General features: G+C 40.3%; 5 protein-coding genes and 1 non-coding gene across 9 annotated transcripts; 4 read left to right on the top strand and 2 right to left on the bottom strand.

The window, feature by feature from the left end:
* Positions 1–1084: 1084 nt before the first annotated feature.
* Positions 1085–3008, top strand: LOC111598155 (protein hold'em). The gene is made up of 3 exons (XM_023313240.2): positions 1085–2211; positions 2272–2428; positions 2500–3008. The coding sequence occupies exons 1-3, from the start codon at positions 1281–1283 to the stop codon at positions 2885–2887; spliced, it is 1476 nt and encodes a 491-aa protein (XP_023169008.2). The 5' UTR covers positions 1085–1280; the 3' UTR covers positions 2888–3008.
* Positions 3009–3834: 826 nt separating this feature from the next.
* Positions 3835–9433, bottom strand: LOC111598146 (sorting nexin-25). Of its 2 annotated transcripts, XM_023313220.2 has the most exons (13): positions 9342–9433; positions 8607–9247; positions 8233–8372; positions 8005–8101; positions 7813–7947; positions 7577–7753; positions 7344–7516; positions 6871–7277; positions 6062–6799; positions 5799–5972; positions 5606–5743; positions 4871–5551; positions 3835–4806 (listed from the first exon to the last, which is right to left on the bottom strand). In XM_023313220.2, exons 2-13 carry the CDS (start codon positions 8687–8689, stop codon positions 4366–4368), a joined length of 3384 nt encoding a protein of 1127 aa, XP_023168988.2. In that variant the 5' UTR covers positions 8690–9247; positions 9342–9433; the 3' UTR covers positions 3835–4365. The 2 variants fall into 2 exon arrangements, with proteins under 2 accessions (XP_023168988.2, XP_030078876.1); XM_030223016.1 differs by having other exon boundaries at positions 8607–9433.
* Positions 9434–9647: 214 nt separating this feature from the next.
* Positions 9648–13705, bottom strand: LOC111598159 (very-long-chain 3-oxoacyl-CoA reductase). Of its 2 annotated transcripts, none has more exons than XM_023313247.2 (6): positions 13414–13705; positions 12507–12676; positions 12333–12379; positions 10677–10752; positions 10272–10612; positions 9648–10198 (listed from the first exon to the last, which is right to left on the bottom strand). In XM_023313247.2, exons 1-6 carry the CDS (start codon positions 13494–13496, stop codon positions 9863–9865), a joined length of 1053 nt encoding a protein of 350 aa, XP_023169015.2. In that variant the 5' UTR covers positions 13497–13705; the 3' UTR covers positions 9648–9862. The 2 variants fall into 2 exon arrangements, with proteins under 2 accessions (XP_023169015.2, XP_023169016.2); XM_023313248.2 differs by having other exon boundaries at positions 12507–13022; positions 13414–13495.
* Positions 13706–14103: 398 nt separating this feature from the next.
* LOC111598160 (fibroblast growth factor receptor 3) lies at positions 14104–17059 on the top strand. Of its 2 annotated transcripts, XM_023313249.2 has the most exons (7): positions 14104–14178; positions 14706–14965; positions 15061–15144; positions 15400–15846; positions 15907–16084; positions 16180–16316; positions 16919–17059. In XM_023313249.2, the coding sequence occupies exons 2-7, from the start codon at positions 14950–14952 to the stop codon at positions 17029–17031; spliced, it is 975 nt and encodes a 324-aa protein (XP_023169017.1). In that variant the 5' UTR covers positions 14104–14178; positions 14706–14949; the 3' UTR covers positions 17032–17059. The 2 variants fall into 2 exon arrangements, with proteins under 2 accessions (XP_023169017.1, XP_030078877.1); XM_030223017.1 differs by lacking the exon at positions 14104–14178 and having other exon boundaries at positions 14655–14965.
* Positions 17060–19405: 2346 nt separating this feature from the next.
* On the top strand, positions 19406–21664 carry LOC111598154 (probable ATP-dependent RNA helicase DDX56). The gene is made up of 4 exons (XM_023313239.2): positions 19406–19538; positions 19605–20347; positions 20546–21016; positions 21085–21664. The coding sequence occupies exons 1-4, from the start codon at positions 19476–19478 to the stop codon at positions 21509–21511; spliced, it is 1704 nt and encodes a 567-aa protein (XP_023169007.1). The 5' UTR covers positions 19406–19475; the 3' UTR covers positions 21512–21664.
* On the top strand, positions 20385–20477 carry LOC111598193. The gene has a single exon (XR_002751365.1). It is a non-coding gene; the product is annotated as a small nucleolar RNA Z30a (small nucleolar RNA).
* Positions 21665–23305: the final 1641 nt, after the last annotated feature.

Genomic DNA, 23305 nt, shown 5'->3' with positions numbered 1-23305 from the left:
AGCCTAAATTCTCAGAGCAGCCACTCTCACGTATTTCAGAAACTTGGTTCTGATTATTATAATCTAATCTGTTGCAATACGAAATACTCACTAGTACTAACAAATTTTTTATAAAGTAAATTTAAGAAATTTTGTGTTTGAAAAAAAAATGTTGGCTGGAGTATCCACTTACATGATTTAAATTCCAAAAAAAAAAAAAAAAATTTTTTTTTTTTTTTTTTTTTTTTTTTTTTTTTTTACGTTGGGCGCCAATTAATATGTTGCTGGTCCAGCGATGAACTAGGCGTCGGTGGCAGGTCCAGCGTTGATCGGGTATTTATAGTCTTAATCAATAAGTTGCTGGTCCAGCTATGAGCTAGGCGTCGGTGGCAGGTCCAGCGTTGATCGGGTAATTATAATCTTCTTATGATGATTATGTTGGAGGGTTTGACTTCACCCCCTTTTCTATTAACTGGCCTTGTGGCTCAGCAATGATCAGAAATATAACAATTTGATTACGGCGGTGTGCCGGAGTAGTGCGGGTTTATTCTTCAAACTTCAATGCAAAACTGATTTTTAGCTACATAGAATATTTCACTTAAGCTAAGCCAAAACTCGCATCACACCACAATGTCATGGTCGGCAAGCCGACTCAGCAATCTTAGGCAATAACGGAAACTCTTGCAGTAAACAAAAGTATCTGGTTACCGCCGCTGACCATTGCAGTTATAGCGCGCTGATACAAAGTATGCAGTGTCGCAATTGCGAGGGCTGTTTCTTAACTTACGAAACACGCGATAGCGAGGGTTGATTATAAACTTATGAAATACCCTATATTAAATGTTATGTGTTAACTTATATATATTATGTACCTTGGATGAATGAAAACGAAGAAAACCCGAGAAACCGTTAAAAAAAAAAGCAAAAAAAAAGTAAAAACTATTCCCGAATTGTGTAGCCGCAGCGATGCATGGGACACGTCCACGTTTTATGTTGTAGATATGTAAAAATTGTATAAACAAATTGAACTAAACAATAATAGCAACAAAAACATTATTAAAACGAACGTAAATAATATTTAAATCAATATTCGTTTTTGGCTTTCCTTTTGGGTTTTGATTCGCTGCATATTTTGTTTTTGAATTGTGCTTGCAACTTGAGATGGCAAATGGTATTAATGCAGCTATCGATAATACGATTAATGCCAGTGTGTACACAATTTTGACATTGGTATTAATTAAAAACCTAACGGCTGGACAGGATAATTGCGCCACGATTTTAACAATTTTTATTGATTAGCCATGAACGAGTCGGGATATAGAAACAACCGTAAATACCGCTTGGCTGATATGCAGCCTACAATGACAAGCTTCAGTACCGTGGCACTTATCATAGCCAAATCTGAGCCAAATGTATTTCTGGACAAGATAAACAATGAGCAACGAGGCGTCATTAGCTTCACATTGCGCGACTCGAAACGCGACATAGCCAACTGCAAGTGCTGGGGCACCAGAGCGTGCGTGGATGAGTATGTAAACATGCTGCAAATAGGGGATGTGGTGGACATTATGAACGCCAAAGTGATGGCCTTATCGACCCCCCATGTGCTCGGCGCAATCGAGCAGCATCGCTATCAGCCACGTGGCACCCTTTCCTGTGCGCTGGTCGTGAACGAGGGTCAGGGCCATCTACTAAAGCACAGCATCGATGATACGGCTGTTGTGCAGCCATTACTCCAGCTAATACATCTATCCCACAAGCCACTGAGTGCCGTCTTAAAGCTCTCCGATGTGCGATGTGCTGCTCCAGGTGCGGAGCAACGTCCAGCTGTATATGTAGATCTGCTCGTAGTGGTTGCAACGGTGCGTCCGGTGCGGGAGCTGAAAAGGAAAGTGGCTCGCCTGGGCAACGGGCTGCTGCAGTGCCTCGAGCTGGTGGTGATCGATGACAGCTGTGCGGATGGCATGGTATTCACGCTCTGGCACAAAGATTGGATACGTCGCGCCCAACACTGGCAGCCACGCAAGACCATACTGCATCTAATAGACGTGCGTCTGTCGCACTCACAGTTCTATGGCTGCCCTGTGCTCAGCCACGCCAGCTGTACGCTAATCTATGAGCAGCCACAGCTACACAGCCCAGAATGCCAGGCACTGCTTGCATTTGCAGCCAGCACGCCGCTCAAAAGCTTTGATATGTTCGCGCAAATAGATATGGAGCAGCTGCCAGCAGGTGAGTAGCAGCAGCTGTTATTGATCCATTCAATAACCGTTTGATTTCTTCTTCCATCAGCCGATCACATCCAAACCCAGATGAGCGTGCGTCAGATCTATGAACGAGCCGAGGGCAACCTGCAGGATGTGACAACCGAACAGTTTACGGCTGTGCTCTATGGCATGGTCAGCAAGTTCGACATTGATGGCCTGGCCACGAGCATCAGCAAGAAGTGGTAAGCATTACCTGATTCTCTAACATCTTCGTACTGATCTGATTTACGCTCGTCTCCTCATTCAACCGCAGCAAGTCCTGCCAGCGACTCATACCAAGCAGCCGCAACGATTGCGACAATGAAAGCTGTCTGCTGGAGTTCTCTTTATGCTACAGCGGTCCACGCTTCGAGCACTTCTTCAACATCAACATCCATCTGTCTGATCAGACGGGCACGCTGATCGAGACGCGCCTGAGCGGCGGTATAGCAGAGCGTTTGCTGGGCTTGACAGCGGATGCCTTTCAGCTGCTGTCGGAGCGCAGGAAAACGGAGCTGAAATGGCGATTCCTCTTGAAATACTTTGAAGTGAAACTGCTAATCAGGAAGCCAGCGGCCATGCGCAAGGATCTGGCCGTGATAGTCGTGGATATGGAACTCATTCAGCTGGATAGGCTTATAGAGAAGATAACTGTTTTCTAAGCAACAGAGATCAAGCAATTATATCATACAATAACTCTAGACTAAGTGTTTTTTCAAATGAATTTTTGTGTCTTATTTTGACTAAACATACGAAGTTCTTTGAGCCCCAAAGGGTGCTAGATCTAATATACAACTAAATATACATATATATCCTATTCAACGTTATTATACATATCTTAAAATTGGTGATTAATATTTAAGATGCTATTTTTAAAGACAAAGATATCTTTAGCTGTTACTTAAGTAGACTTCACTAGTTAAATATTTCTAGAAATAAGTTATATGATAATAATTTATGAAATTTATCATTTAAAGTGAAATGAAACAATCTTATTTTAAGCTAAAAAGCATTTTCTTAACAAAGTAAAGAGCTGAGTCTTATAGCATTTAATTCACGAATCAATATTTGTAGTATATAAATTATAGTATATATCTCTATAAAGGAGGAGCTCTATAGCTTATAAAACAAAATTGAAAATGGAGTTGAGATCGAGGATATTTACCAGTCAAATAAGGTGGAGAATTAAGATCTGTAAATGAGTCAAAGCTAGAGATTAGAAGTTAGTGTTTGTAATAAATTTAGTTTAAGATTTGTAAATAAACGTTTTGAGAGAACAAACTACATAAATATTTAGCATCTTTATTTCGCTTGGGCCTGGGTTTCTTTGTTTTTTTGTTAGTTTGTTGTTAATATTGTTTACACATAAAACGTTGCAACTGCAATATACATAAATAGTTATACAATCCAATGACACAGAACAGTCGCCAGACTATTAGATATATATATATATATATAATGCTAATATTTGGTTTATCTAAAATTACATTTGCGGCTTAAACATTTAGTTTCGAGAAAATCAATTAAATTTCACATCGAATTTCATTTACAAACAATTACAATCGTATTTTATTTCATCTCATTTAGTAAATATTATTATTATTATTTATTTTTTGGTGCTGTTTACTTGCTAAGATCACAATAATTCGACTCCAGTTTAAATCAGAATGCGTCCTCGGCACCAAAAAATGTTCGATTTACGGATTTCATTTTAATAGGGGGGGGTACATTTCTTTCTTATAGTGGGGAATGTGATCTAAATGGAACAATTTGGTAACGCTTAATACTGAAGCTAATCAAACCAACAACACAAATAACTCTATAGAGTATTACTATGCACTGCACATATAACAGAACGCCTAACAAACTCAACAAAGGGGCCTAGAGGAAGGGCATTTAGCTGTGTGTTAAGTAGAGGGAATCAACTTTTGTACAGGTTCAGTTATTTGTTAATCCTAAAACACTCAACGTCCTACAATTTAAATAGAAAAGAAACAGGAAAGACTTAGCCATGCTGCAGAGCGAGCTGGCAATAGGGTTAGAAAGAGAACGCTAGAGAGCATGATAAAAGACAATCCAATTAAGAAACAAAAACAGTTTAAAGTTTAAAGTTTAAAGTTTAAAGTTTTAAAATGAAGCTCTACTTGGAGCCCGCAGCTGGATGATGATGATGATGTACATGGAGTAGATTATGATGCTGCTGCTGTTGCTGATGATGCAGATGCAGATGCTGCTGCTGCTGCTGCTGATGATGAGTAGAGCTTTGATGATACGGCGACTGCTGCGGCGGCTGATGATAATGCTCCTTTGGAGCTGGCACAGCTGCAGCTGCTGCTGATGCACTTGAGGAGGAGGTGGAGCTGGCAGCAAGATTCGTGCCATGGCTATTGTGACTATTGTTATAGCTAATGGGCAGAGCAGTGACGGCTGCCAGTGCTGCGGCAGCAGCGGTGGCAGCTGCTACACCAGCTGTGGCAGTGTTCAATTTGCTGCCACTGCCGCTCCCGCTGCTGCTGCTGCTATTTACCTTCAGCTGACGTATTTCGGGAAAGAACTCAATCATCAAAATTTCGAGAAGCTCCTGCAAGTGCAAACAAGGCAAATCAGTCAAAAATGCATGAATTTCCATATTCAATTGAACTCACATAGAACAGCTGCTTGTTGTACGTGGGATTCTGTAGAGCATCGAAGACTTTGAGGACACCACGCTTGGCCGCCTGGGCGCCCACCAGATTGCAGAGTACTTCGGGTATGTGATCCGTAAGCAACGCTTTGGCCGCATTGGTGGTCATCTCTTTCATATCCTCCGATCGGGGTGGATACGCCGAGGCGAGCACGCCTCCAGGCCAAAAGGATTTCAATATGGCCGAGAAGTAGTTGTGCAACATGGACTCCTCGAACAAATACGCCACGGACTCTCGTATCTGCCTATTGATCGTACGCCCATAGGTGATCTGGACAAATGAGATGATGCTCTTGCGCAACCATTTGAATACGCCGCCCATATCAAAAATTTCGCCCATTAGCGCATAGAGCGGCTCAGCAATGGAATCCTTGCTGTCCAAGTCAGCGAGAAGCTTCGCATCGCTGCTAGTCTCGCCATCCAGATAGTTCGACATGTCATCATCGTCGCGCTGTAGTCCCCAGAACGGATCGCTGGCTTTGCTCGACTCGTGCGCCTTGGCTGTGTCACTTTTAAAGAGCGTCGAGAGCGAGAATTTGGATTTCTTGGGCGAGGGCAGAGTCTGCTTCAAATGATCCGAGCTAGGGCTCAGAAATGTGTAGATGGCCTCGCTACCATTTAAATGGTCATCCTCTAAAATAAACTGCGAGTGAAAAGTATTAGCAATTGCAATTTGTATTCATTCATATCGACTCACATTCAAAAACTTTTGTATCTGGCCCTTGGCCTTCTCCTGGGCATGTCGATCCGTCTTCAAGAAGAAGAACTTAAAGTTCGTTGGCAAATCCAATGATTTCAAATTGGAGCTCACATGGCGCAGCTTGCGTTGCAGCTCCTATAAGAGATCAGCCATATTATCTTTGCTTTATATTTGGATTGTATAAGCTTACATGCACTTGGTTAAGGGAGCGCATAACCACCCAGCCACTAGAGATGCCTGATGGACGACGCCTTGGCGCTCTGCCTGTGCTGCTGTCTCCGTTCTTTGTAGCTGGCGGCGCATTTATATCCTCGTCCACATGCACCAGAATCATGAACTGCAGCGATTCTTTCTCATCGGAGACCTGAAACAAGCAGCAATATATGAAGCCTGTTACATAACTTTGTACAAAAGCATTTCATCCTAATATGATATATGCATCACTGCGCGCACCTCGACGCTCTGTATGGTTGCCTTCCACTTGCCGAGGTGTTCGGTCCAGGCATCCGTGCGCCTTAGATGTGCCTCGGTTTGTCTTTTCTCGCTTTTGAGCCAATCCATTTCCTTTTCGAGTATTTGCAAAACTTTAGACTCTGGCTTCACTGAGTATTTGAGCGCATCAAGCGCTTGGTTCTTTTTATCGATGCGCTCCTGAATCTGCTCGAGCTTCCGGCGCGCATACGAAGTGTGTGCAGCCACATCAATGGCAGCTGGAGCCATGCCACCGCCATTGTAGCCATCAGCAACGATAGGCTGCTCCTCGTCGTTCGCATCGCCGAGCAGAGTGGGGCACATGAGCAAGGTGGGATCGTTAAATTCGTTCGATTCGAGTGCCTCCTTTAGCTGGCGATACTGTTCGCTCAGCACAAACGGCGGATAGTATTTGTCCTCCAGGGTGCGCAATATATTGCGCTGTATATCATAGAATATATCTGGGCCTGCATCGCCCAGCACAAACGTTTCAATTAGCTTGCGTTCGTGCTTATCAATTTGTATCTCCGGCTTGGGCACTCGAATGTACGTATAGAAGATCTCTGTGCCCAGCTGATGGGTTGCTGATTTGTGCGCATGCTTCATTTCATCCACGGCCAGGTAGAAGCCAACCAGGGCGCTGGCCTTCAACGGCTCGAGGAACAGCGTAAAGAAGCGTCTGCCCACAGCCGTATTTAGTATTTCTATCAGGGTTAGATCCTATATATATATATATATAGAAAACATATTTAGCTTGCTTAAAATTTAGAGCAGGTTAACAGTTCACTTGCCGTATCGCTGGAGTAGTTGCCATTCCAGCCAAACTTTGCCAAATTCTTCTCGCACTGACCCTTTGCCACGGAGAGCTGCTGAACGTAACGTTTTAGCCGCACCGCGGCCGTCAGCTCCGATTTGGTCAGCGTATGATCCTCGGTATCCGGATCGAGTCCTTTGGCACGCTGCAAATTCTGCATACTAGTTGCATGCATCAGGTCGTTGACAATACTTTTGCGTATCAGCGACAGCTCCTCCAAGTTACCAGAATTATTTATGATCTTCAGGAAGTCCTCGAAGCTGGCTGCGTATTCGTAGCTACGTTTGCTTATTGCTGCTGCAGCTAGACGCGTCTCAATGTTCTGCACAATTTTCTGATTAATATAGTCTGGAGCAGTTAGCATCTTGATCATGGGAAAGAAAACTGCAGGGCGGAAAGTGAACGGCGTTACTTAAGATTTGCTAAAAGCCCTCGAACTTATTCTCTTACTCTTAAAGGAGAGCATCTCGCTTAGCAGCACTTTGAGCGGTGGTAAGGAGTAGCCGCGTGGCAGTAATAATATTACCATAATCTCGCACAGTTTTCGCAGAAACTCCATTTCCTTTTCCTCATCGACCAGGTACAGATTGGTGCTAAACACCGGCGCGTTATTCGTTTCCGCTCTGCAATGAAATAAATTCCAATTAGGAGGAGTCATAAACGCCTTCATAAAGTAAACCTACGCGCGAGCCTCAGCTATGCGTATCTTTTCGAGATGCACAGTGACCCGATTGACCATGTCCACGGCAATGATCTTAGCTGGATCCATTTTGGCGGCACGCTCATGGATCTTCTGTATGGCATTCCAGAGATCCTCGCGTATTACATCGTTAATGAGCTTTGGTTTTGTTACCACATAGCTGCCAAAGACAGTTGAAATTAGAAAAGGAATGGGATTGGATATTGGAGAGGAACCTACCCCAGCCAGGGCACCATAAAGTCGCGAAGCACATACTCAATGATCTGCTGGAGCTGCAGATCAACTGTCTTGCCAAAGACCAGGGGTAAATTCGATGGATTCTTAATAGGATTTGGCAAATCGAAGATGTTGCATCTGCAATCGAATAGAGCATATATCAGATAAAGATCGCCTTCTATGGATGCAACTTACTTGGTTGCATTGTAGAGCAGCTTAGAGGGCAGTCGATTGGGCTTTGTGGGCTCATTGGTCGTAAATATGTAATGTATATAGACGGTGCCAGCAACAGCTGTTGAAAGAATACAAGATAATTTTTTAATTACGGGGAATCTAACTCATATTGAAAGCTGATAAGAAATGAGTCAGGGTTATGGTTTCACGGTCTGATAATATGATAGCCATGGCGAATTATTGACTTACCTGCAAAGACAAGCACCAGGGAATAGATGACGAAGGCGAAGAACAAAAAGAACGTTGGATAATACCAAATAACGGCCAACAGCGTTGATACTATGCCCGATATTATAATCTTCCAGTTTACTTGCAGAGCACGTAGCGCGCTGAAAGCCAAAAATCGAAATTGAAATCGAAAAATGATGAGCGAGAGTGTGTGGGCAGGAAGCGCAGCCTATCTATAAATAATGATGACCGATAGACTCCACTCTACCTCTGCCTCCCTCACCCATCTCTAATCATTAGGCATTCATATTAGACACACACACACACATGTATGTAAAGTAAAGGATACACACACGACGACACGCATTTGAAATTGATGCAGCGTCTTCACTTACCGCGTTGCCAGCTGTGTCAGCCGCTGTGTAGGCGTTATTGGCGGCTCGGGTTCAATGGGAAACAATGGGCGGCGTCTCTCCATAGCTGCCAGCTGTTTCACTCCTTAGATGTATGAGTGTTTGTGTGTGAGTGTGTGCTGGGCTAGTGGCTTACAATTGCTGTTATTATTGCTGTTGCTGCTTCTGCTTTGTATTTGAATATTTTATGCGTTGTGTACATTTTTGACGCGTTGCTTTTTGCTTAGTTTGTCGCTTTTGTCATGTCCTCCATGTGTCTGGCCACTATTAAAAATAGTTCTCTATAACCACTTCCGCCACCCCCTCGCCCCACGCCCCACGCCACACGCCTCGCGCTCAACGCCCTCTGCTCTCTGCCCTTGCGTTCAATATTCGAAAAATGACGTCGTCGTCGTTGTCGCACTTAAATTTGATCTTGGATTGAGCTCAGGGATCAGAGAGCATCCGTACTGCGTTTATCGCAACAAGTTGATATTGATAACTGTCGAAGGGGGCGGCGCGCTTTACGATAAGAGTGATAAGAGCGGCACAACGATTGCTGCCTGCAGCTCTGCTTCCATAAAATCGTTGCGGCTACTGCTGTATTGTTGCTACTGTTGCTGTTGTTGCTTCAGTTGGCCGTGCTGCGTAGATAATAACGAATTGGAATTTGAGTTGGCGCGTTTGTAGTTGGTTAAGCGACGTCGCTGTAATTATTCATCACGCGGTGGCACTCACTTCCACTTTCAATCACAATCACAAATACAATAAATGCAAAATCAAAGTTTCCAACTGTGTTGGTGCCATTGGATTTGTTGATTTCATATCGATAGCGATATGGATTATGTATAGCAGGCTCAATTCGATGACAAATCGACCGGCCGCCACGCGGAACACCAGCAACCGATAAGTGCTGCCGATTTCAAACAAAAATAGACCGTTAGTTTTAAGTTTCCAATTTATTTTTAGTGAAAAACTAACAATACTTAATTGAATTTGAAAACATTTGAATTATTGGTATTGGTACAAGTTTGCTTTTGTTCTAATATATATATGTCTATATATAAATGGCGGCACATATGGCAGGCATAATTTTTCATTTATTTGTATGCCTTCCCTCCCCGAGTGTCTCGAGTCCTTTCTGTTTTTCCCCCATCCTTAACCCAATTAACCATTTGTAGATTCGTAATGGCATTTAAGTTTGCTTTTTGTTTTTGGTTTTTCTTTTTTGGATATGATTATTTGGAAATGAATTGCTTCTATCGCTCCTTAGCGAGGCGACGCAAAGCTCGCTTCCGTGTACCTAAAATATTTTTAAGAACTTCGTTTCTAGCAAACTGATCACCGAAAACAGCCTCTGTAAAATGTATGACCAGTTGAAGCAGTGCGTGGGGTAAATATCCAGCAGTTTGTGTGGCAATGCCAAGTGTCGCCAAAGCAGATTTTACATACGTTTCTGGCGTGGGCGCAAACACGCTCGCCTTACTTATCTTCGACATGTTGGTGGCCACAAATCCAGGTTGGACACTCTGTATTATGATACCATCCGTTTTATACTCAGTCTGCAGATCATCACTGAACTTGTTCACAAAGGCCTGCACAACATAATTAGATAAAGCGGTTAGAAATCATATTTCGACCAAATTCATCAAGGAATTCATGACTTACCTTTGTGGCGCTGTAGACGCTGAGCAAGGGATTGGGTATTACACCTGCTGTAGAAGATAAATTGATAATCACACCCTTGCGCTTCTGCACCATGCCTGGCATGAAAATGGCAGTCATGTGGGTCACGGAATGTATGTTCGCTGCAACAATGTTGCACAGAAACTTCGGATCCGCATTGTAGCAGTCCAAAAAGTACTCGGGATAGCTATAGCTGATGCCCACATTGTTCACCAGGACACCCACATCCAGACCAGCTGTCTGTGTACGTATCTTCTCATAGATATCCACGCCGCTGGTAAAATCGACATTGATGACGCGCACCTCGACGTCGAACTCATCGCCTGCAAGTATGCCACAGAATTGAGTTTATAAGCCAGGCTTAATCAGTTAGCATGCATTTCTTACCAATTTTCTTGGCGACAGTTTTCAGTTTGTCCAAGGATCGTGAAATCAATACCAATTTTAAGCCCTTTCGCGCCAACTAGAAAATATTTATCCAATTGGATGTATCAGTTGGCTGATAGTATGAAATGGTCTTATATCAGATATTTAGATGCTAATGCTAAGACGAGCTTATCTCTGTCCGTCTGTCTTGCGTCTATGTTAATGCAGACATTTCTATGTGTCACATAATCTAAAAGTAAATGTTGTATGCCCTCTGTAACTATAAATATTTTAGGTACACCATAAAATCGAACAGCAAACGGTATTTCCTTATCAACAGTCTGTTAATGACAGTTAAATGGATGATAATAATTGATTATATCGAGCATTTCCTAATAACATTTTCAGGTAAAACTATAAGCAGGTCGCGACTATGTACATATACGCATATAACTAATTGAAATACAAAGCGGAACTTCTGACGACCCCACGGAGTCAGGTATGCATACGAGTATAAGAGTATAGACGAAAATTAAATAGAATTTAATGGGTATATCGAATGCTAATTACATCGAAAGGGAAACATAAACCGCAGATGTAGCACAACTGAACCTTAGCAGGCGATCGTTAAATCATGTGTGAACAAAACGTCAACAAGTGCCGCGACTCTATTTTTGGTACGTTCCAAAGTTCTGGACATAGCAAACAAACCGATTCCGATTCCGATTGGCGTGTTGACACCTGCAACTGAACCACAACATCAGCTGAATGCTGAATATTGGATATTGGATATTGAATATTGAATAGTGCAGTATAAACAGCTGCAGGGCTTAAGCATACAGAAAACAAAAACTCTCGAAAAGTATTTGCTCAGATCTGTCACCTGTGATCGCACTTAGCTGCTTAATGGAAAATTAGCACTTGACGAAATTGCAACAGAGTGCATTAGCGTATGGAAAACCAGAGAATCTGTAGCCTATAGTCTATAGAACTCAGAGCTGAGTCATGCTTGTGATGTTTAAGCCCTAGCCTAGACTAGCTCAGCCTAGCCTCAATATTCAACTGGCAAAACGTTAATTGCACTTTTTTCCTTCTCTCTATAAAGATTTTTTATTATATATATATATATAACTTTTTGGTCCAATTGGTCAAGTCATCGTGTACTTTGTAATGTAAAAGCCTAATAAAGCAAGCTACAAATGGCATATTCGTTGCTAAATGCCCTATCAAATATATCCATAGAGTTACACTTGGTATAGAAATGCTTTTAGCAATACTACCAATCGAATGTTCTTATACCTATGTTCAGTAGAGCATAGTTCAATGTGTTTTACTGTTATATTAGAATAATAAACTTATTAGTGGCGATTGATATCGATACTAATGAAACGAAGTTAACTTAATTATGCGTCAGACCATATATGTTAAATTGAATAGGGATATATATATATATATATATATATATATATATATATATATATATATATATATATATATATATATATATATATATATATATATATATATTATGCTTTTTTTAGCATGACATAATGCTAGACTATATCGAACTATAACAAATCAAACTCTATAGCTGAACGTTCTATAATACTGAAATATCAATTCCAACTAGAATCTAGTTCAAAGCAGCCAGAATGTATCCATCGCTTGCGTACATACCTCCCTGGCGTAGGCCTTGCCTATACCATCCGTGGAGCCGGTGACAACTGCAAGAGACGAAATAAAATATTAACAAGTTGAGTAATGGTCAAACGCTTATCAGTTTGTGTGAACTATGCTTATCGCGTGGTGCACAAAGTGCAAATGGCAGCCGCCTGAATGTATGCCACTTACCTGCCCATTCGCCCATCTCGGCCAGATTCACCGAGGAGCCGCACAGCCTGGGGCCCACCACATTTGCATAAATCCAGGGCAAGACTTTACGGCAGATCTGAAAGCCGACAATGCTCATGGCAATGCCGCCCAAAATGCTTAAAACACGCGAATGCTCCTCCATTTCAATTCTAAGTTTTTAAAGTTTCCAATAAACAAAATTAGAAATTATAGTAGTAGTAGAAGAGGAAGAACAGCCGCTGCGCTTGCTGTGTTGCTGTCGTCGCGGACTCCGTTTGCTGCCTGAAAACAGTCGCTGGGTGGAGGAAGCTCAGTCGATTTGCTGCCGCGATAAGCAGCGCTGCCTGCGTTGCTGTGTATATGATGGGTTACTATAAGCTACGCGCGCCGTGCTGCTTTGTTCTGCCCTCTCCGGCAGAGTTCGTCAATTGAATTTTATAAATTCACTGAATGTCTGGCATTAAATTTACTGCGTGGCTGCTTGATATTCAAAGCAGTTTCGCGCACGTTTCCAATCTGCATAAAAAGAATAATTTTCTTTTTGGTTAGCCTCTGCCTTAATGACGGGCAGCGAAATATCTTATTGAAAATTTGAAGAAATTACTGCATGAATGTCAACGATGACGCGGAAAATGAAATGAACGGTTATTTTTGCCGACTGAGCATAATTGTTTGTGTGTGTGTGAGTGAGTGCAAGTACGAGTGCGAGTGCGAGTGCGAGCTCTCGGCTGCGATTCGTGCTCTCACGATTTTTGGCTCGCCATATCGCGCCACCACTAAAATACAGTAACCGATAAGGGACACATGTGCTCACACACATACACACTTACGCACATGCAGCTATGCTTGCTCTCTCACTGAAATTGCACATGCGCAGGAAGCAGCTACAAATCAAATAAAAACATACCGATGACGATTATTCCTTAGGCGCGCTAAACTGTGATTTTGATGTTGTCTGTCTATGTTTGTTTTCTGGCCGAATTTCGACATACACTTATCGAACGAATTTGAATTCTAATTTATTTGCGTAACAGCGAATCCTATACCGCCTTAGCTTCACAACGAAACAGCCCGCTAGATGGCGCAGCAATTGGTGTTGCATATGCTATGCTTGGTTTTAGCTTAAATTTTGGTATGCAATTATCGAGTGGATTTTTATGTAGTTGTTTGTGTTTTAAATTTTTTTTTCGTAATAAACAAGCAAAACGTCCTCGATTAAATGTTTATGTCTGGCAACAAAACGGCACACTAGATGGCTTAATTGTAAATAATAAGTATAACATACTTTTAAGCTGTCAACAAATGAATATGATAAAAGCTGAATATATATATGTAAAATCTTGAAAAGATACGATGAAATAATAATTGATAGTAATTTAATATAATACCTTTATGTTCATTTGAGCAGTCTGGCAACTCTGTGTAGTTGGCGCCACAGCAGCCCCAATAGCGTAATGTATGCTAAAATCTTCTGCCTAAAGATAAAAAGCAATAAATAGAGAGAAAGAGAGAGAGAGTGAGGAAACAATTGGCAGGACGCATAATTGGCAAACGGAATCCCGAATCCTTTGCTCCTGCAGTCTCGTGTCAACTGCGTGCGAACCAACAACGTTGTCTCGGCGGGACTGGCGATTGCAACATGGGCATAGATTCTATTATGATATCATTAAAAGTGAGCAATGCCAAGCTGCAAATATGAAAACTAAAACGCATTTGTTTTTTAAGAGAAGTCAGTTTGTATAAGCAAAAGAATATTTATTTTAAGTGATATTTTGATGCTGAGTGTCGTTGCTAATAAGATTTAATTGATATAAAATGTGTGCACACGCATTGCTTAAATCCAATAAGAAATGTCTCATATCGAAATCTTTAGAGCTCATTAAACGTTCTCTGATTGGAGTCGATTAGCTCACATAAAAGAGCAAAGCAGTGCAGGACAGTGGAGAGAGAGAGAGAGGAGAGCAGAGCAGAGCAGAGTATTGTGGCATGCGCATATCGCAACTACATTCAAATTATTGGTCATCTAAGCAGCATCCAAATAGCGCTCAACAAAAAAAAAACCAGGAGAAAAAAAATATTGAAATAGCAAAAGAAAAATACAAACTTAAATTAAAATCAAGACACAATACACACACTCTCACACACAGACAGAGGAAGTCTGCAGCTAATAAAAAAACACTTTCTTCTCATCTTGCATAGTGAAAAGGAGAGAATCAATCCATGCAGCTCCACTCACGCAAATCGCATATGTTAAGCAGCAGACAGTAAAGGATACGAGCTCACAAATAACTACAAACTGCGTTGAGAAACTATAAAAAAAGGAAAGAAGCAAAGAGGAGGCGAAACGAAGAGGAAAGCAAAGGCAAAAGCGTGTCAGGAAGATGTCTCTGATTAGATAAAACGCAAATTAAATATTCTTATTGGATTCGAGTACATTTGTTGTATGTGCATATGCTTAGGTGAGTTAAACACGGCGACCGACATAGAAGACATATATATGTGCGTGTGTGTATATATGTATGTTTATGCTATTTTGATTTTCTCTTTATGACAGTGATGAAATCTAGATTATTTTGGATAATTGCAATTATATATTCATCGGTACATCACATAGGCTCCGGTTCTACATCGACGACATGTAAGTAGTAGAGCTAAGTTTATGAAATTTAGGGAAATACGTCGGTATAAATTAGACTATATTTATATATCTACATATATATATATATACCTATATATACCTCATAAGAAGCTACATGCCAAAGTTGAAGTGCGTAGCTCTTGTAGTTCTCGAGTTATGCAAAAAAAACGAGTTATATTATCGATTTTTATCGATCTGTTGCCTGCTGCCTGTTGCGTGCATATATACACATATACACTTTGCTTTCGCGTGCAGTGAAACGTCCACGAGCTGGAGACCCGTTTGATACGTTTCCGAAAAACTTCTGGCAAGAGTTCTCGTCGCCCTTCACAGACACGCCCGAAGATGAGGAGCTGGAGGTTACGGAGACGACAACACACGAGCCATTCCCCTTCTTCGCCGATCCGTATACGACAATTAATATAAGCACCCAGCTCTCCTCGAATGTCTATCTGCACTGTCGCGTCAACGATCTGCAGGGCAAGACGGTGTCATGGATGCGGCGCAAGGGCGAGGACCTGACGCTGATCACCTTTGGCCAGCACACCTACAGTGGCGATTCGCGCTACTCGCTGGAGTTCGAGGAGCCTAACGATTGGAAGCTATTGATACAGTATGCCAACGAGCGGGACGAGGGGCCCTACGAGTGCCAAGTGTCCTCGCACCCACCGTTGGTGCTCCTCGTTTACCTAACTATAATTGGTAAGTCCCAAACGGATGTCCACATCCATGTGCAATGGTATCACGACTGTCCCATTGCAGTTCCTCATGTGGAAATTCTCGACGAGCGAGGATCGGCCACGCCGGAGAAATATTACAAGGCTGGCAGCACCATCGAGTTGCAGTGCGTCATCTCAAGAATACCGCATCCATCGTCCTACATCACCTGGCGCCACGGACAGCGCTCGCTCAACTACGATACCAGTCGAGGCGGCATTAGGTAGGTCTAGATCGCAGCCAAATCTGCCTTCTGAACTATATATATATATATATATGATGACATGATATGCATGCGTTTCATCTCTCTCAACTTAGCGTTAAGACAGACATGCTGCCCGGCAGGGCCTTGAGTCGTCTTTATATAGCCAACGCGAATCGCCAGGACACGGGCAACTACACCTGCTTGCTGGGCAATGAGATAACGGAAACTGTTGTAGTGCATGTGCTTAACGGTAAGTCGGAAGTGAAGACAACGGCGAGAGTTGACTGCATGTCAAATTTGATCGCCAAGTTAAATCTAGTTGTCAAGACTATGATGGAATCTAGACATGCAGTTAAGATAGAGCTGCATTACAATTTAACTGCATGTCAACATTTAACAAGCAGCTTATGCAGTTGTCAGAGCAGAGATGTTGTCCATGTCAAACTGCATGTCAAAGAAGGCTATAGAAAAATGTTGACTTAGGCTAAGGCTGGAGCTTCTCTATATTCAAAGTGCACTTCAAAATTTAACTAGCAGTTTAGCCACTTGACAAGTATATGTTAAAGTTGATCAGTCGGTTAAATTGGTTGTCAATGCTGCGAAACAATGTTAACGCGTAGTTAAGATCGAGCTTCATTCCATTTCAAGTCCATGTCAATATTTAACTAGCAGTTAAGGATATACTATTAGGGCTGCCAAATAGTTAAAGTAATGCTCAATTACATTTAAACTGCATGTCAAAGTCAATGTCATTGATCACCGAACAGTGTTGGTAAACAGCAAGAAGCCTTAAGCTTTGTCGGACAGACTTAGAGATATATCTTTATATATTTGATTCTGATTTGCTTTCAGGTGAGGAGCCAGCTGCCATGCAACATGCGAACGGGACTCGCTTCATGTCCAGCCCCCTAACTATGGTTGTGTTTTTTATAGTATTCGCTCTAGTCAAGCCCTTTCAGCGATGACAACATTCTGACTAGGCAGACAGAACAAGTGGAAAATGAGAAAATGCAAAAAAAAAAATATTGAAAATAATGAAAATAATGAAAACGAATCGAAACAGAAAACGAAAAACTAAGAATCTTGTCCAGGATTGCATTTTCAACTTTTACTCTAATCAATGGGTTGTTTAAACGTACATAGCATAAATGAATAATCTAATTGTAAGTCTAAGCGATGTATTTAATGTCAAGAACTAGCGAAATGCTGCGGGGCAGACGCAGCACACGGATCGTATCTAAGGGCGTACGCAAATGCGGAAAGCGAAAATTCGGAATTTTAAACAAATTTGAGAACTACAAAAATTTCAATTTGCAAAGTGAAATTTATGAATTGTGGCCGTGTTTCTTTGCGTTGGCTATACGATATATGCCAGATAAATATATATATATATATGTATATTGCTAGATTCAAGCATTTTCAGACATACCCAACACCAACACCACCCCCAGCCCCACCCCTATCCGCACCCGCGCCACCCACTCTTTCGTTAAACATGTATATAATGCTTGAGGTGAATGGTTGTAGCTTCTTGAAATCGAACGGCATATCAGTTGGGATCATTGGAACATTCTTGGATGCAATTAGTTTTAAACATAGAGTGAGATAAAGAAGAGGAACAACAACAACAACATAACAAAATTCACTTAGTTTCCGCTAAATGTTAACAAATTCTGTTCAAAAATATAGGAGAGTGAGAGAGAGAGAGAGAGAGGGGAGACAAGTTGGAATTGTTAAGTTTTTAAGTTTCTGAAAGATATAGCACATAAAACTAATCAATATATAACATATATGAGTAGAGGTTACCCCAGATATTTACAAATCATAATAATAATAATAATAACTAATTAATTAATTAATTAATTAACTCCATTCCAAATGGATACATATCTTTTTGATTTGATTGGCTTGGCTTGGCTTGGCTTGCGGCACCAATTGATGAAATTTCGACCAGACTTTATGTAGTTGCTCTGTTGGCAGATCGTACTATATATATATACACATATATATATATGCATCGAGAGTTAACACGGACCAATGGGTAATACAGAGTTATTATTTTTCTTTTTCGAATCTCATTTGGATTCCCTCCCCTGTTCCCGCCCCAAATAGACCCACACCAGACCCTTTCTCATGTTTCATAGTATATAGGGTATATATAATATTTCTAATATGCTTGGCCGCTTTTTTCACACTCGCTTGCATCTTAAGTCATTCACAACTATATACATCTATATATGATAAATGATATATAGATATATATATATATATATATATATATACCTAGTGCACCTATTTCTTAACTTCTTTCCCAACAAATAAAAATACATATAAAAATCAAATTAAAGCCCAGCTTAAACACAACAAACACAATTAAATTATAAGAATTAAGAAAAACGTAAAAAAGTACATAAAATAAGAACAAAATTTGGCTAATTTCGAAAAGGTCCAGAGTAGTTAATGTAAAATATTGAATTCTATTGATGCCAACCGATCCGCTGGTTGGCTTATTATTATTATTACAAAATATTATTATGATTATTATGATTATTATTATGGTGTATGCCCTTAAATACAAAACAAAAATGTTGGAGTGAGATAACGAAACAATACTTAGAGACTAAAGAAAAGTGACGAAAACTTTTAGAAGAATTTTGGTTACAGACAAAAACAAAAACCAAAAAAAAAAAACAAGCAAAATATTTAAGAATTATTACAAAATTGATATTATATAATAACAACATAAAAATATTTATGTATGCGGGCAATGTCAATGTCAATGTCAAATGCCGTCATTAATAGTAATATAATGCAGAATTGTATAATACACACGAATCCATACACAACTTCTCACACACACACACGTACACAAACACTTGTTTTTTTCTATTAAAAAAAAGAAAATCTAAAATCTATTTGTGTAGTTTTTATTTTCAATAGCAAATAGAACGCAGAAACTCAAAATAAAGTATCATTAACAATTATTCGCAAAGGGCTTTGTGTAAGTTTTTGAATTTCATTTAGTCGTTAAAAATTCATAAATGATATCGATACATTTCTGCTTACGTTTGTTAGAGCTAAAATTTTAATATTGAAACCGCCAGATGTCGCATTTACGAGAATTTTAGTGCGTAGAAGTATATCGATATTTGGAATATATCTATAATTTATATTAAATTGTCATAAAAGTTAGTGAAGCATGTAAGTATATAATAAATTGTTTTTTATTTATTTAAATATTGTTTTTTTTTTGCATGTAAGTACTTAAACTGACATGGCAATTAAATATATTGAAATTTTAACTTTACAACATCGATAAGTTTGTTCTTACATTTTACAACACTGCAATACCTTTTCGCATGCTGCCGCCTGCACGCTGCACGCATTTTGTTTTATTCCGACAAGCAAAATGAGCCAAGCTAAGGAATTGCTGCAGTTCCATGAACTGGAGCTAGACCAACGCATTCTAAAGGTAAGCAACTATTGTATATAACTAACTGTTGCTCCATATTTAACCACAATTCCCCTTCGCAAACAGGCAATTGCGCAGTTGGGATGGGTGCAGCCAACGCTGATCCAATCGACGGCCATTCCGTTGTTGCTCGAGGGCAAGGATGTGGTAGTGCGTGCACGCACTGGGTCCGGAAAGACGGCTACCTATGCGCTGCCACTCATCCAGAAGATACTTAACTCCAAGCTAAATTCCAGCGAACAATGTGTCAGTGCATTGATTCTCTGTCCCACCAAAGAGCTGTGCCGGCAATCACGGCAGGTGATCGAACAGTTGTCCGACTCATGTGGCAAGGTGGTACGTGTAACAGACATTGCCGGAAGCTCCAATGATGTGGCCACCCAACGACATGCGCTCGCCGAACGGCCAGACATTGTTGTTGCGACGCCCTCAAAGATATTGGCCCATGCAGATGTACTCGACTTGAAGAACATAGAAACCTTGGTTGTGGATGAGGCAGATCTAATCTTTGCCTTTGGCTATGAGAAAGACTTTAAAAAGCTAATTAAACTCTTGCCACCCATTTACCAAGCAGTGCTCGTCTCGGCCACCATTTCCGATGATGTGGCTCGCATGAAAGGTCTCTGCCTGCACAATGCAGTTACGTTGAAGCTAGAGGAACCCGATCTGGTGTCCCTCGATCAGCTCAGCCATCAGCGCATTTTAGCCGAGGAGAACGACAAGCCAGCCATATTGTATGCGCTGTTAAAGCTAACGCTTATACAGGGCAAGAGCATTATCTTTGTGAACAATGTGGATCGCTGTTATAAGTAAGTGAAGCTGGTAAACAACAGCAGCAACATCTCGAGCCGATGATGAAATCAAACTTCAATTTGGGATTGCGCAATTGGTAACAATTGGCGCACGCATGACCATTGACTAATCTTCTCTCTGATGGCTCTCTACAGTCTATTGCAAATGAGAATCTATTCAATGTTTTTACTATAGCTATACTCCTTTTTTGCTAGGGTACGTTTGTTTCTGGAACAGTTCGGCATACGCTCTTGTGTTCTCAATTCAGAGCTGCCAGCCAATATACGCATACATACGATAAGTCAGTTTAATCGTGGCATCTACGACATCATCATTGCATCGGATGAGCATTTGCTGGAGAAGCCAGCGGGCAAGACGAAAAACAAAAACGGACAGCACAAACACGATCATGAGTCGAGCGCATCGCGTGGCATCGACTTCCAGGGCGTTAATAATGTTATCAATTTTGATTTTCCACGAGATGTTACTTCGTATATACATCGAGCTGGTCGCACGGCGCGTGGCAATAATAAAGGATCTGTATTGTCCTTCGTCAGCATCAAGGAAGCGCCTATCAATCAAGCAGTAGAGGAGAAACTACGCCAATCACTGGGCAAGCAGCCGCATCTGACAGTTGATGCACTATCAGATCATCCACAGAAGCCAACAGGAGAGGATATCATCAAGTAAATGCTGCAGCAGTAGAGCAGCTCGCCTTTCATGTCGTATACTTATCCAATACTTCTCATTTTAGACTTTACCAATTCAAGCTGGAGGAAGTGGAGGCGTTTCGTTATCGAGCACAGGATTGTTGGCGTGCTGCCACACGCGTTGCTGTCCACGATACCCGCATTAGGGAGATCAAAACTGAAATACTAAATTGTGAGAAACTTAAAGGTTTCTTCGAGGAGAACAAGCGCGATCTCCTGGCGCTGCGGCATGACAAACCTTCGCGTACCCTTAAAGTACAATCGCATCTCTCCCATGTGCCCGAATACATACTGCCTAGCGCATTGAAACGCGTTGCCCTAAATCGCAGCCAAACACAACCAGCAGCCAAGCAGGCGCGCATAACTGGCGCCAAGACTGCCTATCAGCGACAGAGCAATGATCCTTTGATGGTCAGCGAGGTGGACTATGGCAAGAGACGCAACACGCCGAAGCGAAAAAAAGCCTTTTAAAATTTAATAGACACTTTTGTTTTTAGCCTTAAGAATACCTCTGTGTAGTGCCTAAGCGTAACATTTTCTATGCGAGCTGTGAACCGTATGGAATAGAGAACTAGCCCGTATTTCTTGAACTAAATACAATTACAAGTACAAGTACATTTGACAGTGTGTATAAATGTTAATAAATTGTTGATGTTTACATTTGGCTATGTATATGCTATACCTATATAGATAAGACGTCTTTCCTTTCTGACCTCAAGGAAAATGCGTAATTATGTATTTAGGAAGAGCTGTTGACATCGCCGTCTATAAGCCAATACATCCAATTGAAACTGTTATATAGTATAACAAAGTAAATTACAACATTATTTGTTTCTTTCTAATCGACGCTGAAAGCACATGCATCAAAGCGGCACAGGTTTGGGGTGAACCAAGTAAGCGAAGGCAAGGCAGCTTGAACATTTGATGGAACGGATAATTTATACTGACATTAACTTTTTAAACTAGGTTCGTAACAAACAAATGTCCATCACTCAAAGTCCAAATGAAATAAAACTATTTGGTTTTAACATTTTATTATTGTCATTGAAATAGTTAACATTCATACATTATTGACTTTGCGGATTGATTTATTAACTTTTCATTAGTTACTTTTTTGTTTTGTCGTAAATATATATTGAAATACCTCATATATCAAGTTAAGGGTGCGTACATACACATTGACATATAGTATGTATAAATAGAATATGTGAACGTTTCGTTTAGACGCAATAACATTCAGCTAATTGGTGATAGATAAACGATAGGCGCACTGAAAACAATGGAACTAGCGGTGTTTGTGTGTGTGTGTACGAAGCAGTAATGGGCATATATCTATATATATATAGAAATTTTTTCCTGAATTAAAGTTACGATGAAATTAAGCATAAATATATTTTGTTTAATTAAATTTCCGTAAATTCCTGGTTGGCAAACATATATATAAAGCACAGATATATATATATATATAAAACAAATAACGATCACACAATATCGAGGACAAATTGAATTAGAATTTATCGTGAAATTAGTCTAAAATGCAGGCATATGTATACATATATTATGTATACATAGTCCATATATATATGTAAATGTGTATTATGTGTTGGTTTTCTTTCACTGTTTGCTTAAGTGTTTTTTTAATACGCACTAGATAAATTTTACATTCATAGTTTGGTTTTCGGCATTTTATTACATTTTCTTTTATTTTATTTAATATATTTTACTTTTAATTTAACACACGCATAACTTGATAAATGTTACAACAAGACATACAAATATTTTAATGACAATCTTTAAATATATATGGATATATAAATAAATATATATCTATATATATATACTGAGACAAATATTAATACATAGACATATATGTATGTATGTATATATATAATGTAGCATATGCAAATCCTTTTCCTTTCCTTTACTTGTTATATGCGTTTTTAGGTTTATATACATACATATATATGCATATACATTTATATATAGGCACATATATAAAATGTATACATATGCGTTAAAAACATGTCGTATATAAAATTTATAAGCCTTCACATTTCGTAGATCTTCCGCTCATGCTTTTGCTTTCGCCTTTCTTTTTGCTTTTCATATATACTCCCACTAACTCATGTATATATATACTCACACACACACACACACAGATATATCTAGATATATATCTATATATATTTGCCGATTTACATATGCTTTAGTGACCTAACGAGAGAACATTCAGAATATAAAAACGAACAATTTAAAAGAAATTAA

Source organism: Drosophila hydei, unplaced genomic scaffold (genome assembly GCF_003285905.1).
Source record: "Drosophila hydei strain 15085-1641.00,03,60 unplaced genomic scaffold, DhydRS2 tig00000090-arrow-arrow-pilon, whole genome shotgun sequence".
Classification (NCBI taxonomy): domain Eukaryota; kingdom Metazoa; phylum Arthropoda; class Insecta; order Diptera; family Drosophilidae; genus Drosophila; species Drosophila hydei.
This window is presented reverse-complemented; position numbering and strand designations above follow the sequence as displayed.